The 18,055-nt window shown below is 39.8% G+C and overlaps 1 protein-coding gene across 1 annotated transcript in view; it reads right to left on the bottom strand.

The window, feature by feature from the left end:
• DLGAP2 (DLG associated protein 2) overlaps positions 1-18,055 on the bottom strand; it is a 216,922-nt gene that overhangs the window by 69,386 nt on the left and 129,481 nt on the right. The window contains exons 4-5 of the mRNA XM_012554554.2: positions 14,036-14,183; positions 3,305-3,524 (exon numbers count right to left, since the gene is read on the bottom strand). Of these exons, the coding sequence (XP_012410008.2) occupies positions 3,305-3,524; positions 14,036-14,183 (368 nt within the window). The remainder of the gene's footprint in view (positions 1-3,304; positions 3,525-14,035; positions 14,184-18,055) is intronic.

The raw sequence follows: 18,055 nt of genomic DNA, 5'->3' as shown, positions 1-18,055 counted from the left end.
CAAGCAAAACATTCACTGGCGGCATCGACCTGTTAACGTTTAAAATAAAAAGTCTAATACATATTTTAAAATTCTTAATAAACTTTTCATGCAAACATTTGAGATTTAATTTATTAATATATGAATATTAAAATAATATATTTGCATTTTACAAGGTGAGACAATCTCATCATACCAAAGTTTTTTATTTTTCAAACGTGCAAAGAGAAACATATTTAAATGAATGTTATTCTTCAAAATAATCACTTTGGAATGCTTTTGAAAGTAACTTTTTTCAAATGATTTTCAAGAGCTAGTTTTAGAATCATAAGAGAAATCGATTTGTTAACATATTTTCTCTCTCTCCTTTGTCTCTCCATACACACACACACACATCAAGAAAGGAAAGCTATTAAATGTTGGTGTTAGTGTATGATTTTCCAAGTATTTAAATACAAGTGTAAGAAATATTTAAATACAAAATATTGGAATCCCATCTTGCCTCACTGGCAAGAAACTTCAAATCAAGTTTGAAGTTTAATAATAACAACTATGTCAGCATTTGCATCCTGTAAATTTTGATTGTTTTACGCCATAATTTCATTTTTGTATGTTTTTCCAAACAGGTTTTTTTTTTAACTTCTTTGGTATTTTTCATCATTTCATTAAATATACTACTGTTGTACATCATCTTAATTCTATTTAGATAAGAAAGTCATAACTTTTAAATATATAATACTTATAGAAAAACAGGGAGAGGGAAGAATTAATGATTAATCCGTACTTACATTTCTTCAAAATGGCAATTTCTAATTCAACTGCACTAAAGTTTGTCATAGTGTTCTATATTCCTTCTCTTATTTGAGTCTCAGATCTTTCTCTAACTGATGCTCCCCGTACAGTCTAGAGGACATTTTAATTCAATAACCAAGCCAAGATACAATAGAAACTTTGGATACAAGATTTTTTTTTTTTGTATGAATTTGATGTGTACACTTTGGGAACACAAAAATGTATGAGGTAAAAATGACGCACACATAAATTAGAATTTTAGTTTGAGTTCAGTACGGGTTCTCACATTTTCTCCGTGAAATCTCTGTTTTATTTTTATTCTCTATAATGACAGCCTTAAAAACAATAAAATCATTTTCTACTAGGTAATTATTGTTTCAGAGCATTTCCGACGACCATAAAAACACTTAACTGGCACTTGCTCCTAATAGATACTCAACAAATATTGGTTGACTGTATCAGTAATGATCTCTTAAACTGTTTTTTAAAAATGCAACGACTGTAAAGCTCATTACTTCCCTAAGTTTCTAATTTGCTCTACTATCACATTTTCACAGAGGGGCAGTGTGTGAGAGGTGATTCAGGACTTCACTGCCAGGAAGAAGCCAGTAGAATAGTTCATCTACGAGGTGAATCAGAGGCTAAGGCCCGAATCACACACACACTGCCCCCAGGTCACACCTGGATCCTATTCGCAGCCCTGGGTATCTCCCACGAAACACATCCTCACCATCTGCCGCCTCCATCTCCACAAAGCCGCGTTCTGAAAACAGAGCATGGCACGATCCCACACTCATCGTCACGGAGACCCCAAGACTTGGTGTCAGAGAGCATCCCAATAACCTCCACTCAGATGACACAAAGCAGCATACAACAGAACACGGCGCAGTCACAGCTTCCTTTAAATGTACTTGAATACGTTATCAATAGCTATTACTTGTTTTTAACACCTCCGGAAAGTGAGAGTCAGAAAAGGGAACTTCCCCAAGATCTTACAGTCATGCCATTGTGGAGCAAGGCTTCAATCCATGTTTGCTCTCCTATCTATAGCTATCCCATCGAATAGTGTCCATTCAAGTGCAGTGAGAGTGTACACTTCCACAGTGGCTGCAACCTGTAATGCGCAATCCCTTAAAACTCTCATTGACTTTAGCATTCAAACAAACCAGGATCTATTTATGGGGATAATGACACAGCCCTTCCTGAGCTTTCCTTTGTTGCTTTCATCCCCTCCCGATTACATGTCTTCTGCTTCCTAACCCTAGTTTATCATAAACAAAGTGCATTCTATTTTTTCTCAAAACTACCCCTTAAGTTCCTTTGATGCTTCTGCAGCATTCCAGATCTTACGATATTCAGATCACCTACTCTTCAACGCTACCCTATTTCATAGCTTATCTTCTTAGCTTTTATATGTAGCATGGAAAATTTTTATTACTTGCTATATTTTATGGGTGTCTCGAGGTCATGCATATTCATTACACTATATAAATAATAATAGTGCAATAAAATATCAGACAGTGATATTTAGCTTAGGTGGTAAATTTTCAAAGAGTGGGTTTGGTTTTCCATAAGAACTGAAGGAAGTTGTGACGTCGATTCCTTGGAGCCCTACGACTATTACTGAATTTACATTAACGACTGATTTGCTGTGCAGCCATTAATCATGTTTACAGATCTGCTTACCGTGCAACAGAGGTTCAGGCTGGACGCCACTAGGAGGAGCCTAGATGTCACTACCTGTCGAATGGAATTTTACTGCAATCTATTAAACGTTAATATTTAAAACATGATCACCTTCCAAATGTCAACGCTTTAAAAACGTTTTCCCATACAAAACTTTACAAAAGTTACACGTGATTATTTTTTAAATAATTTTTTATTGTGTTTTAGATGAAAGTTTCCTGTGCAAATTAGTTTCTCATTCAAAGATTTATACACAAATCGTTTTGTGACATTGGTTTCAACCCTCGCAATGTGTCAGCACTCTCCCCCTTCCCCTTTCCTCCCCGGGTTCTCTGTGTCCACTCATCCAGTTTTCCTGTCCCTTCCTGCCTTCTCCTCTTTGCTTTTGGGCAAGTGTTGCCCATTTGGTCTTGTAGACTTGATTAAACTAACAAACATGTTCCTCACATGTGTTATTGTTTGTCTTATAGGCCTGTCTAATCTTTTGCTGAAAGGTGGACTTTGGGAGGGGTTTCAGTTCTGAGTTAGCAAGGTATCCAGGGGCCACAGTCTCAGGGGTTCCTCCAGTCTCTGTTAGACCAGTAAGTCTGGTGACACTTGATTATTGTAAAGAACCTTCATAATTAATAGATTACGTTCTAGAAGACACAGAAGTTATCTATGAAACAAATGGTTTCAAACACCACTGAAAATGTCACAATATAACAAAAGCAATTTGCAACAGTTATCAGATGTTTGGGTAGTAAATTATACCTGTGGGACAGGTGCGCTCTGCTTCCTGTAGGATAAAGACTCCAATACACCTGTAAGTGTTCCACCACGAAGAACAGAAAGGGTGTTGTTTTACCTGCTGTTGACCTGATGGTTGAGGCGATGTTGGAGGATGTCATTGCAGGAATACATTCATCGTCTTGGGAGTAACCAGCTTGAATGGCCCGAAGGTAACTGTGACTCCTTGTTCGGAAACATCCAGGGAGGTCAAGGGCATCCATGGCCTGAGATTCAACTTCACTAAAGACGGATTCACACACCGATTCAAACTGCCCATTGATCTCAGCTTCACTCATCTAGAATAATCAACAGTACATATGAAACCAGGCTCCGGTGTTAAGCACGTTACAAAAGAACAAGCGGAGGTTGAGATTCACACCGCCATAGTCATTTATCGTCTTATATCTTCAGCATAATTAATTTGAAATCAGATTGAGCAATCTGTTGAGCTTGGGAAATAGTTTATTGGGTTATTTCTTATTAAACAATAAAGTAAATAGCCAATTCCAAAATGTCGATGAAAATCTATGGAACCACAGGGCAAAGCTTTAAAGTAGGGTTGACAGGTTATTGCTAAGAGAGATCGTGCCTTTAAAAGTTTAGCAAAGCATCTGGTACAAAGGAAGCGTTCAAAACATTAGTCCTCCCCTCCTCCCCTTTCCCCAAGCGACTCCCTTACCTTTCCAAGCTAGTTACAGCACAGACAACTCCAGGTATTGAGGGTATGTAAGTAAACACTGAAGTACTATAAGCTATTTTCATTCTTTTCAAAGATAGGAGAGTCTGCATCCACTTGTTTTCATTCCGACTAACAGAAACCTTGGCATATAAACTAATATACTTCCCGCCGTTAAAGAAACAAAAAACTAAACTAAACCCATTGCCATCGAGCTGATTCCAACTTGTGGTGACTTCATGTGTTACGCGGCATGAATCTAGGTCAGATGAGAAAAGAAATGGCGGGATTGCCATCTCTGTCTATACCCAATAAGCTGCATCTACCCAAATTCCACATTTTCCCCCTCTTTTAGCACAGGAGATTAGTATACTCATTTTATTTGATAGTTTAGCAGATAAAGTAATTCTTTTCAAGCCTGTGATTCAATCCTCATCAACAGAGTCACCCTTGGAACCTAAAAGTTCCACCTGTATTAAAAAAATTATGCTTTTGGACAGTGGGGGGATCTCAAGTTTATATGTACGTGTGGGTTTGACCATCAGGCTAGTTGAAGGGCCTTTGCTCAACGTGCACGAATGTGGAGGATACACTTTTCCTGACTTTTCCAGATGGTAATACTTATGTCTTCCTCATGAGTCAAATCTAGAGATTTTGAATGGAAATCCAATAGAGTGACATATTGTACAGACAGGGGTGAACAGAATGGGGTGGGAAAAGGAATGAGAATTTAACAATGAAAAACTGAAGCTGGGCTGATGACAGGTAGTCGCTCACAGACGTAAGGGCAAGAGGGCCCATGGGTTCAGCATGGACAGAACCCAGTTGCTCTAAGTGAATGATTTACTCAGTTTGGTTGAATGGAACTTTGATAAATGATTGGCTGCCAATTACTTACATATTATGGACACATCACTTGTGTGTATTTTAAATGTTAATGTGTATAGACACAGGTGGGTAAGTATTGGTGAAACTGATAAGCAAGGGCTGAGGCTCTCTGGAGAGAAAGGCATATAAAGGAAAGAGAGTAGCAGCAGGGCTAAGGAAAGCCACAGGGAATAAGACCTATTATAATACCTATCATAATGCCTATGGAAGGCCTGCTATGTGGCTTCATGTTCCCCCTCCAGATTTTCTCCTTGCCTCTTCCCTCTTGCCATGGGCTTACAGAGAAGCCTAAGCCAGAAACTTGGGAATCATTCTTGATGCCCCTCTTACCCCATCCTCCATCTCCAGTTGATCATGGGTCTTTTTGGTTCTCTATTCCACATCCGTCCTGCTATCACCACCCATTACAGTTGATCTCTGCTCTGGCCACCTCTACTTCTCTGCCACATTATTACAGCTGCCTCTTGCCTATTGCAGCAGTCCTCTGACTCAGTCTAACAAATCTAATGGTGTCATTCCACTGCTTAAGTTTTTTCACTGGCACCCAGTCTTCAAGCTAAGTACAAATGGCTTAGCATGGCAAATTCCTCAGCAAGGCCCTTCATGAGCCTGCCCTGCTCACCTCTCCAAACTTACTCCTCAGCACTCTTCCTAACTGGAGCCATACACTCAAGTCATACAAAAATAATGCAGTTCCCCAAACTACAATCTTTTCTCCCTTGCCTCTGAATTTGAACAAGCTGCTCCCTCTGCTGGAATGTTCTTTCCCTATTTTTACCTGGCTCCCTCTTCAACACCCTTCGGACCTCAGCTGGGATGTAACTTTCTCCAGGAGGTGACTCTCCCCAATGCCCCAGCTGGGTGAGACGTTGTCCCCTGGGTTCCCACAAAAACCTGTGTATGTCTTATTTCAAAGACCTATCTGCAAGTTCTGTAAGCAAATGTTTACTTTTCTATCTTTGCCCCTACTTCAAAATCTTGATGTCATTTCTTTCCCTTCTCCCTCTCTCTTTCAGTCTATCCCTCCCTCCCTCCCAACCTCTTCCTCCCTCCCACCATCCTCCTTCCTTCCATGATCTTCCTTCCTTCCCTCCTTCCTTCCTCCCTGTTTCTTTCTGTTAGAAAGTTGAGGATGAAGAAATGATTATTTCTCTTCTTGTTCTTTTGGCGTTCATCTTAGCAAGATCTGGACAGTCTGCATGAAGGTCCAAAGCACCAACAATTTTCTGAAAACCATGAATTATGCTGGAGATAAATTGAAAATGTGTTGTTTTAAAAGCCAGATTAGTTCTTTTCCTATAATTGTTCACAGAGTAAAAGTAGGGCAAAAGAATCAGATTCTTTTTTGAAAAGAGAAAACAAAATACTATTATCTTTGACTACCTATAATTTGAAGACCTCTATGTGGACGTCTCTAATCGTACCCAGATATTATTCACATGCTAGAAAAATGGCTGCTCTCACTCTAAAATGCTGAGTGAGCATAACTCAGTCACTGATTCTAGAGACTGTGGAGGAGGGTACTGAGGTGAATTAAAGGACAGGACTACCTGTCAGGCCAAAACGTAATGCCAGCATAAAAGACCAGAGAAAAACGAATGGAAGACTGCAATCATCTGAACGGTTTGAGGATTTCCGATCTTGGATAGAGGCAGACAAACTCAGGGCAAAGACAGAACTAAGACACTGCCGTCAGAATAGCCTCAGGCATCTAGTGAGTAAAATGCATCAAAAACACTCATACTGGGGTGAAAATATGACAGAATTTTACGTGTTTCTTTCGATCTAAGCTTTCACTTACGTAGAATTTCATCAAAAGTCTTAGATCGTTTTATGTCATTTATGTCAACAATGCAGGTTAGACAACTTGAAAAGGTCAATATATGAGTGATGTCACCAGCCTTTGCCAGCAGCCCTGACAGAAGTTTTCAGCAGAAACTCTTCTGCAAGCTCTCCGTGGGTCCATCCATCCTCCCTTCCTGAAGTCTCAGTAGGGGCCATTCGGCTATGCTTCTAGCTCCAAAAACTTCCCAGTGAGGTTCTAGAGATGAAGGTGACTCCCCCCACCCAACAAATAAAAAGTGGTAGGGAAGGATCTCCTGCTAGTCTAGAGGGGAATTGAAAAATTGAAATAATCTGTTACCTGAGAGCTGGTTTGTTCACCCAGTTTGCGGAAGATTTGGAGAAGTGGGTATAATTTTACACTGTAACTAGAACCATGGCTAAATTCCCTAATGGTATCACATGAGGACTTTAAGCCAATAGGGTAAGTGTAGAAACGACCAGCATGGTTTTGATGTTGCAGCGAGAGCGGGTGTCTTACTTTGTTTCGTGACCCACAGCTCAGAAAAATTACTTGAGCTGCTTTCAGAGAGTGAGGGCAGTGTGAGGGACTACCGTCAGAGAGTTCCAAGTGGTGGGGGTGGAAGCGACTGGGTTAAAGAGAACTGTCTTATTGCGACAGAGTGCTCTAAATAAGGCTAAGGGTGGGCTTCTCGGGGAGTCCCTCGGTGGTGCAAACGGTTAACATGCTTGGCTACTGACCAAAAGTATGGCGGTTTGAATCCACACAGAAGAGCCTCGGATGAAAGGCCTGGGTACCTGCTTCTGAAAGATCACAGCCATTGCCAACCCTAGGGAGCCCAGTTCCACTCTGAAACACATGGGGTCGTCATGAGTTGGAATCGACTCGACAGCAACTGGTTTGTTTTTGGGGCTTCTTGGAGGTCATGACAGATGACGTTTGAAAGACAAATATGAGACAGAGCCTACAACCACACAGAAACAGTCTTTTACAAGACAAAAAGAAAAAAGATGATGATAAAATGAGCGTGACCTAAAACTGTGAAGAAAGCAAACACCTTTTCTGTAAGGAGGATGAGGGATGTGTTCCTGTTACGAGCTGCTCTTCCAGCTCCCCAGTGTCGCCTCCTTCATGCTACGCTAAAACAGCTGGGTCTGTCCCTGAATCTTCCACCAACGCCCAGGCAGAAAAGAGAGTGGGAGGTTGGCAGAATTTTCAGAATTGTAAATTACCAAGACAAAACAAAACAAAACAAAACCTTCTTTGCTCATAGACACTGTGAGCTCAGGAGGATTTGTTGGGCTGAGCCACAGGAAAGGTGAAAAGATGCTGTCACAGGGAAGACAAGAGGGGGGATCAATAAAACTTTTGGTCCTTTCCAGAGCTTCAGATATTGTATTTGGCCTTAAGGACAATTTTCATTTATCACTCATGAATTGTCAGATCAATCCAATCCAAATGCTTGCACATTCTAGTTAAAATTGTCACACTGTGAATCCCAATATGGTAAGATTTGAATAAACCAAACCAAACCAAACCCGTTGCTGTGGAGTCAATTCCAACTCTTAGTGACTCCATAGGACAGAGCAGAATTGCCCCATAGGGTTTCCAAGGAGTGGCTGATGGATTTGAACTGCCGATCTTTTGGTTAGCAGCTAAGCTCTTAATCACGGCACCACCTGGGCTCCAAGATTTAAATAAACAAAAACAGAAATCAGCTGGCTTTTATCAAAGTAGCATTTCTTCATTTTAAATTGGGAGGTGCATTTGGTCCTAGACATGCTGAAAATCACTTACAGAAGTGTATAGAACAAGAATCAAGATTTGAACAGGTGACATGAAATACATTCGTAACGGGGAAAAAGGGAAAAAGTCAAAGCTAAGACTGAGACATCTTGAATGGGCCCCACTGCATTGCTACCTATCTCACACCTCCTCTTCCTCCCCTGTGGGCCTCCACCTCTTTCAGACAGTGAGAAGCCAAGAGGTTGAGTAGTGAATTTCAAGACTGAGCAAAATTAGCTTTCGGGCACCACCCCGTCATCTCACGTCATAAAAGAATAAAAAATGGTATGTTCTTTTTGGCTTGCTTGGAGAGGATCAGAGCCAGTAAGAAGTCTCTGACCACGGAAACACCAGCAAGTCTGGGAAGCTGGCATTGTGCGACAGACTAACCCCATGTGCCCCCTCTGGCCTGGTTTTCAGGCCTTTCACAGTGGGAATGAGGACGAGACACCATAAAAGAAATTGTTCACTACTGAAGGGACTGGAGGGCCAGAGAACAGAGGGCTCCTGGGTGCCATTTGCTCATCTACATTGTTGGCTTTGGGATCTGCCAAACAGGGGTTTGAATCCCCACCGTCCCACTGCTGTTGAAAAGGTAACTTCTTTCCAACTGAGTTCCTTTATGGAGAAACTTCTTCAGATCAGTAACTGTGTGTTTTACTCTACTGCATTTTCTAAGTTCCCAGAAAAGGACAAGGTAGGAGTTCTAATAAATACTTGTAGAGTGCATGTCTATCTCTAATGGGGATAATAGTCATACCTTGCTGGGTTGTTCAAGGATTACAGTAACTATTATAGATCACCTAGCCCAGTTCCAGGAATTTGGTAGGCCTCAGAAAATTGTAATCATTATTTTATTATTATTTATCATAAGGGGGAAGATGAGAGGATCTTAAAATCCTATGTGCATTTAGGGGACATAAAAAACTTGGGTGTTATTCCATTTTATGTGTAGATTTACCAAACAGAGGCTTTTAACAGTGAACATTATGTGTGAAATGTGTAAACATTTTAACACAAAATTATAAGCAAAATGGAACCACAAGAAAAATCTAACTGTGTTCTCTAAAACTTTAGGGGACATCGTTCAGAGAATAAAAACAGAGCTTAGAGATCCTGTTCAACATACTGACAAATTGTTACATCTCAGGGCCCTCTGGGAAAGGTCAACAGTGAATAAGTAGCCAAAAGAACGCCAGACAAAAAGACCCACTGCAACCAGGGATGCTGTCAGCAGCATTCTGTCATCTGCTTATGGTTCTGGAATACCAGCGGGTTTACTGTGAATTTCTAGCACTTTCAGTGTGATTTCCCCAGTTAAGAAATTTTACGGGTAAACGAACAAGTCTGATCCATAAGCTGGTCAATAAAGACTTGTGTTCTCATGTATACATTTCAAACTCTAGATGCAAGTTCCACGTGCAATTCTGAATATTCAGTGTTTGCCCAACAATTCCGTAATGTCAGCCAGAATACTTAATGCATCTAAACTTTCTTCCCAGGTCCATGAGCTAAAAGGAACCAAAGTTGAGTTTAACTAATGAAGTTCAAATCATGAAATGGCTTAGAGATAAGCAAATCTCACAAGACTTCAGTCAGTTTTTTTTTTTTTTTTAGATTCTTGAATCACTTGGTTTATTCAATTGATAGGAATATTCAGTGAAAAGCAAGAGATAAGAGATGGAAAAGGTCGACCTTGGATAGAGGGCAAACCAGTGGAAGACCCGTACTATGTGGGTCTTGTGTTATGCAATGTTCATATGTCCATGTTTTCTCTCTGCTGCATCAGTCTGCTCCACGGATGGTTATGAGAACCAGAGCTGTGGATGTGCAGTGGGGCTCAGCAGACTGAAGCTGGCTGGAGCCCAAACACTCTTGTTCTGTTGTCAAAAGGCAAAGGCAAGAATTCCTGGCTACAGCTGTAGCTTGCTAATTACCCTGATGGGCAGCTATGGGTTTGTCCTCTCAGGAAGAGGACACATAGGACGGGAATGGGTGTCACAAAGGGATGTCTGATTTAAGATTTTATGAATAATGAGTGCCTCATAAATATCTGGTGTTTCACACACCTTGTGACTGCTTAGTGCCTACTTTGCCTGTCCAGCGCTTCCTACACACGCATACGTCTGCTTTACATATCAAGGTCTAGCAGGTCTCATAAGCTACTTGCTTCTACTCTTAATTTCATCCATCTTCCTTATCACCTTTTTTTAAAGTTTTTTTTTTTTTTGTGGTAAAATGTATAAGAATTTCCATTTTAACCATTTTAAGTGTATACCTCAGTAGCATTAACTACTAAATTCACAATGTTGTACAACCGTCGCCACTATTTCTACAACTTTTTCATCATCAAACAAAAACTCTGTACCCATTAAGCAATAACGCCCCATTCTTGTCTCTCAGATCTTTAATTTCATTTTTGCACATGAGAAAAAAATGGAGTATTAAAGATAAAGAGTAAAGCTTTAACAGCTTTAGCCACCAAATTCAAGCCTCTCAAGAACACAGTGTTGCTGATTCCTGTGTCATCCTCTCCTCACTGAGAACTGCCCTCTTCCTTCCTCTGTTGTTAAGTCACGTTTGCCAGCGTTGATACTGAGTTACTAGGAGGTTGTTTGTAGATATGAAACAACCGCACACACTGCCAGTGCTCCAGGGTTATTTTAAGTAACAATATATAAGGAGCCCTGGTGGTACGGTGGTTAAGAGCTCTGCTGCTTACCAAAAGGTCAGCAGTTCAAATCTACCAGCCACTCCTTGGAAACCCTATGGGACAGTTTAAAAACTGAGTTCAATTTAAAGTTATTTCATAGAACTCAGTATTAGGAACGATTTAGAATTCTATACTTCAAAGTCTTCAAATTAAACAAAACTCCAAACACCCAACTTGTCTGCTTTGCTGTTATTTACAATAGTGAACATTTTCAGATAGGAAAAGACATGAGAAAATGTTATTTTTACTGACTTATTTTTGTGGATCCCATTTGGGTTTGCCAAAAGCATAATGTTGAGAGTATTAATATATGGTTTGCATTTTGCCACAATAATGTCTATGAAATCCAGAGTGCCTCTAAAGTTTCGATAAGAACATTTGGAGAGGTATGATATCTATTTAATTGGAACCTGTTTGTTAAAAGTAAATGAAAAAAAGTAAGGAACTATTAACACCTGTGGTGAAATCATGTTAAGCATCTGCTTATAAATTTTGTTGATTTTAAAAGTTATATTTTGGCAAACTAGGTTCTATTAATGGAAAAGGAACACCGCATCTTTCAAATAAGGACGTTTGTTTTGACAGCAGATACCCACGTGTTGGGAGAATGTTAAAATATATCACAGCCTTTCAGTTAATCTGTTTCATCTTTCTCAAAGCATCTTGGACCTTCTCAATGCTGAAATAGAATATTTCCTCAATTAATTCAATAATTATAATACTCTAAATTGCTGCTAATCTGTTGTCATTATTATTGTTATATTTTGCAGGGATGTAGCTGAGTACAGATGGTAAGCCCAGGGCTCAGGTTTCCTGAGATGCGGGACTGTCAGGGCTAAAACTGGGGAGTCCTGGTTTGCAAAATTAGGACTGGTTCTTTCCTTACAGTTAGGAAAAAAAAAAAAAAGATTCAACAGAATTCTCTTTGCTGCAGTTGGAGATTTAATCCTGTTTTTAATCTGAGTAGATTAAAAAGGTTTTATCTTTCTTGTGTTGTGGAAAAGGAAAATCCTAAACAGTTCAGTGGAAAGAGTCCAGAGTATGAGTTTCCAATCGAAAAAAAAAACTGTAAAATGAGGACTCTCATGAGGAATTTAAAGCCTGTGGCAAAAGACACTTGGCCCGTGGGAAGCTACCAAAAGGTCATAATATTATCTACAACCAGAAGGACTTCTAGTAGTCAGGATTACATACTGCTACTAGTTATCTCTGTTTTGTCTTCCAAAGTTATAAATAATCCCTCTAGTGACTGGACCGAGCCCTGTGGCACAGCGGTTACGAGCTTAGCTGCTAACAGAAAGGTTGGCAGTTCGAATCCACCAGCTGCTCCTTGAAAACTTTATGGGGCAGTTTTATTCTGTCCTATAGGGTCCCTAAGAGTTGACTTCGACTTGATGGCAAGGGGTTTGGTTTTTTTTTTTTTTTTTTAAACTAGTTATTATTACTGTTGTTGAATAATAATCATGGCTGTCATTTACTGAGTACTTCACTATATATGTTTGGCTCTTTATATAATAATATCCAAAATTCATGAATGCTTATTTTGTTACTCTGCTATTTGCATTACCTGTATTATATCATTTATGCTTACAATATGATGAATCATTGATGAGAAAAGCAAAGGTTAGACAGGAAGCCTAGGGGCAGTGAGTTATGTCAATCCGGGGGGGAACAATTCAGAAAAGGAGGGTGAGAATGGCTGTACGACTTGAAGAATGTAACCAGCATCACTGCGTTGTACATGTGGAAATTGCTGAATTGTTGTGTGTGTTGTATATGTTTTCAACCACAATAAAAAAAGTCTGAGAGAAGTGAAAGGTTTTTTACAGCAGTTACAATCAGTAAACAAAGTATCTAATTTTTTAAATTTATTTTTTACTTATAAATTATTGATCCTGTCATAGATGATGCTTAGAATCAATAGTAAATATTTATTTTGTTATTATGTATTCTTTGAACAGTTCAGAACAGGATGGGAAGGCATGCTAGACTTTCTCAGTTGGTCACATCTGTTGGGACACTTAATTGTTGAGATCAGGCCTAATTAAAACACCACCATTCATGTAGTGACAACATATATTATGTGTAGTCTGACTCATGGTGACCCTATGTGTTACAGAGTAGAACTGCTCCACAGGGTCTTCTTGGCTGTAATCTTAATGCAAGTGGATCGCCTGGCCTTTCTTCTGTGGTACCTCTGGGTGGGTTTGAACGAACAACCTTTATTTAGGTTAGCAGTCGAGCGCAAACTATTTGCAGCACCTACGGACCTTTGTAGCCAAAGTACCTAGCAAGAAAGACTCATTGTCCTGATAATTAGCCTTACAAATGCAGTTTTATAGAAATGACACCAAACATCACAGCATGTTTCCAACTCTACTTACTAGACCTTCAGAGGTTCAATTTGAAAGACATGGCTGAAAGCCACTACCCATAAAAAAACCCCGTTGCCGTTGAGTCAATTCCGACTCATAGTGACCCTATAGGACAGAGGAGAACTGCCCCATAAGGTTTCCAAGGAGCAGCAGGTGGATTCCAACTGCCAACCTTTTGATTAGCAGCTGAGCTTTTAACCACTGCACCATCAGGGTCTTTCCACAGTCCCAGTTTATTAGAAAACAGTCCTGGGGGCAAAGGCAGACATTCTGCACCAAATAAACAAAAGAGGTTGAGATGACTAGCTTATACACCATGTCTTGATAAGACAAAGTCAATATAAAAATGATAGAGTAAGAAATGTTGAAAATAAATCAGTCTTACAAAGTGCATGCCTTTTAATTAATTAAAAGGAATTCCAGGCAGCAACTTTACATAAACTCATGTCATTTCCATAAGGAATGTCTCCTAGATATGTTTGCACCATCAGCAGGGAAGGCTTCTGTTACAACATGGCTTTAGAGTTTAGCCCCCAGGGGAGAAAGAATTACAAGCTGTTCCCAACCTGGCTCACACAGCTGGCCTGACTCAGGGTGCTGACGGCTCTCATGTAGCTCTGGTTCCTGGAGCGGAATTTCGGGGAGTTGTAGTTGGCAGAGGGATCCAGGTTGTGACCAACAGGCACGTCACTTGCAGCTTGCAGGTAGCTCGGGCTATATTACAAAAGACAGAAAGAAAGAAGTGAAGAGAACAGGCAGTCCGTGAACACCCACCGAAGTGCTACAGAAGAGAATGAATATTCGAACCAGCACCAAGAGGCTGTTATAAACTCTCCAGCTAAATGTTTGTGTTTTAATGGCATACTCTGTCTTCTGCAAATATTCTTGAGGTCCACATTTACAGATGTGAACTTCATCAAAACTTATAGGAAAGGCTATTTATAAAATTGCTTGGAAGCCTGACTTTTTATGGCCAGATAGTGAAATTAGGCTTGTTTTACATTAAGAAAAAAAAAAACAGTGTTGAAAGCAGCACTAACTCATACATGATAGCAAACCTGGCACCTTAATCTAAGCCAAAAAAAAATCTATAAAAGTCTCAAAAATCATATTAGCTTTTCTGCAACATTATATACTTAGAAAAATAAAAGCAAAAGAATCACTTTCAGTTTTAACTTGTGAAGTTATCCAGATTATGCAATATGAGCAAATAAAAAGAATAAACTGAGAAATCAATTCCATTTTTATCATAATGATCATTTTCTTCCAAATTCTTTTCAAGTCTCCCTTCTTGCTAATTTTTAAGACCTTAAAAGTATAGAAAAACCTTGAGGATGTTTAATTTAATTTTCTGGCTAATTGAATTCCTTTCATTCCAATTTTTGTTGACAATTTTTCCACAGTGTAATAAAAAAATATTTTTTAAATTAAAAACGGGAGTGATATAGTCAGAAATTATTATTTTTCTTTCCTATTGTGGCTAATAATTAAAAACCCATTGCCGCTGGTGGATCCCAAGTCATAGCAATCCTATAGGACAGAGTAGAACTGCCCCATGGGTTTTTCAAGGCTGTAATCTTTACTGAAGCAGACTGCCACATCTTTCTTCCACAGAGCTGCTAACCACCGACCTGCCAGGTAGCCGCCAAGTACGTAACCGCTGTACCACCAGGACTCCTCAGCTAATAGTTAGGAACCTTAGATATCATTACACAGGCCTGTACAGAACAATGTACATAAATATTAGGTTGATAATTCTAGTTTGCCATCAAGTATTCCTTACTTTTCAAAGCAAACTTCTGATGTAATTTGTTTTTTTCTGTGATTTGCTTCTTTAAAAATGGGGCAGAGAGAGAGGAAACAAACACAAAACCAAACCTGGACTCTATTTTTAAAGTTCTGATTAAGGGCTTATTACTTACGTATTTAAAGTCATTATTTCTGCTACAAGGAGCCTCTGGTGGTGCAATGGTTAAGCACTCCAGCTTGCTAACCACAAGGTTGGCAGCTCGAACCCACCAGCCGCTCCCACGGGAGAAAGATGTGGCAGTCAGCTTCTGTAAAGATTTATATCCTCGGCAACCCCATGGGGCAGTTCTACTCTGTCCTATAGGGTCGCTGTGAGTTGCAATGGATTCCAGGGCGGTGGGTTTGCTTTTATTTCTGCTACAAATGATTTTTGTTTTAAAATAACACGGATAACACACTCCAGCTTCAACAAATTAAAAAACACATTGGAAAGAAAGTAGTTTTAAGCACGTTATAAATCTGTTATCTAAGGAAGTAGGTTAATTTATTTATACTGATTCCTTGTTTTCTCCCATTGCGGCTGAGCAAGGGTTAGAGGACACCTCTCTCCCTCCCCAGCAGGGGAGGCGGATCCGCACAGACGCCAGCAGAGGGCGCTCTCTCCTTTCCTCACGGTCGGAGTCCCCAAGGAGGAAGACAAGCCGAAACGCATGGACAGGCAGCTATCTGGTGATATTCCTCCACTGAACTGACCAGATCCAATGCCAGCAGCAAAATATCAGTAGTATCTCGAGAATCTGACGACCATTTGGGATTACCAGTACTCTGCACGGGATTACAGTTGGCTTCACGTGCAGGCTTACCTGTGTGTGTTTAATACAGTGTCAGACGCAAGGAGAAGGAGCCCCACGCTGTGGCCGTCAGCGCGACAGGGGGATTCCCTGTATTCAGTTCGGTTCTTGGCTGGTTTGACTTGCGTCCTTGTAAAAATGTAAAATTTCTGCTTTTCCTCTCTCCTAAATTTCCCGAAATCACTGATTTCAGACTTTGCATTTCTACCAATTAGTGCGGATGCCTTATTCTTTTCCAGTATAATCGCATGCCCTTCTGATGAATAGTGCCCTTTCTACCATTTTAACATTTTTAAATTAAAGTTGCCTTCTAGGCTGCGAGTTCCTAAAAATAAAAGGACTCATGTTTTCTCTATCTTTGTATCCACAATTTCTAACCCAGCGCCTGTCATTGTGAATGAAGGGGTATCCTCAAAAGCTAGAACTAATAACTTTCTTGGTTACCGTCGGATGGCATTGAAACATGATGTAATGCATTGCGAGAATTTGTTTCAAATACGTATTGTAGCTTTCAGTGAATCTCTTTATTCCAAGATTGGGCATGCCACTAAAAGTCACAGCTGTAGAAATCTAATATGATTTTTTTTTCTTTTAAACATTGAGTCCTAATAGTTAATATTTACTGCAATATACCATTCGTTCTAAGCTTTTTATCATTGGACTAACCCATTTAATCTCATATGAATCCTATAAAGTAGGTCTATCAATAATCCTCATTGTACAGATGAAGAAACCAAAACACAGATGTTAAGTCATCTGCCCAGGGTCACACAGAGGAAATGGCAGAGCTAGAGTCTGAACGTAGGTAGACTGGCTCCAGAATTCATACTTTTCACCCCAATGTCACAGCTGCTGTGTCACGGAAGCAGAGAATTCAAAAGATCCATTTCTCCATTATCATATATTTTTAAAATGGTTTTAAAAACCTCAGCTTCATTAGGCTTAATAGAAAAAATATTCTTCAATTGTAACGGTTTAGCATTTTCTAATAGTGTCCAAGAAAGCCAGCTATCCCTGTACATCACAGAATTAAGACTGGGAGCTGCAATCAGGATTAGGAGCAGCAGAAGTCAAAGTTGTCCTCCAAACCAAGTCCATTGCCGTCAAGTCGGTTCTGACTCATAACGACCCTATAGGACAGGGTAGAACTGCCCCACAAGATTTCCAAGGAGCAGCTGGTGGATTCAAACTGCTGACCTTGTGATTAGCAGCTGAGCTCTTAACCACTGGGCCACCATTAGATAGTCACAAATGCATAAATGAGAGTGGAAACCTATTTTGGGAAGCTGTAAGAATGAAAAAAGCAATCATATAAATAGGTTTCCTAGTATTCTACTGATTTCTTTCTATTTGCAAGTTATTCCAGAGTTATTTGCTGAATAGTGGGCTCATAAATCTCTTCTGTAACTTTAGATCATTATTAAAAACAAATTTACGTAACAAAAACGTATACCTAACCAAGCTTCTGAGTTCAGCTATTTAGATTCATGTAAATGTACATAGGTATGTTTTTGTTATACAAATTTGTTTTAAACTGCCAGAAATTCAAGCTGGATTCAGAAGAGGACATGAAATGAGGGATACCACTGCTGATGTCAGATGGATCTTGGCTGAAAGCAGAGAATACCGGAAAGATGTTTACCTGTGTTTTATTGACTTTGCAAGGCATTCGACTGTGCAGAGCATAACAAATTATGGATAACATTTCGAAGAATGAGAATTCCAGAACAGTTAATTGTGCTCATGAGGAGCCTGTACGTAGATCAATGGGCAGTCGTTCGAGCAGAACAAGGGGATAGTGCATGGTTCAAAATCAGGAAAGGTATGCATCAGGGTTGTGTCCTTTTACCATACTTATTCAATCTGTATGCTGAGCAAATAATCCAAGAAACTGGACTATATGAAAAAGAATGTGGCATCAGGATTGGAGGAAGACTCATTAACAACCTGTGTTATGCAGATGACACAACCTTGCTTGCTGAAAGC

The sequence above is a fragment of the Trichechus manatus genome, unplaced genomic scaffold (genome assembly GCF_000243295.1).
Source record: "Trichechus manatus latirostris isolate Lorelei unplaced genomic scaffold, TriManLat1.0 scaffold00023, whole genome shotgun sequence".
Classification (NCBI taxonomy): Eukaryota; Metazoa; Chordata; class Mammalia; order Sirenia; family Trichechidae; genus Trichechus; species Trichechus manatus.
Note: the sequence above shows the minus strand (reverse complement) of the source record. Positions and strands in the feature narration are given on the sequence as shown.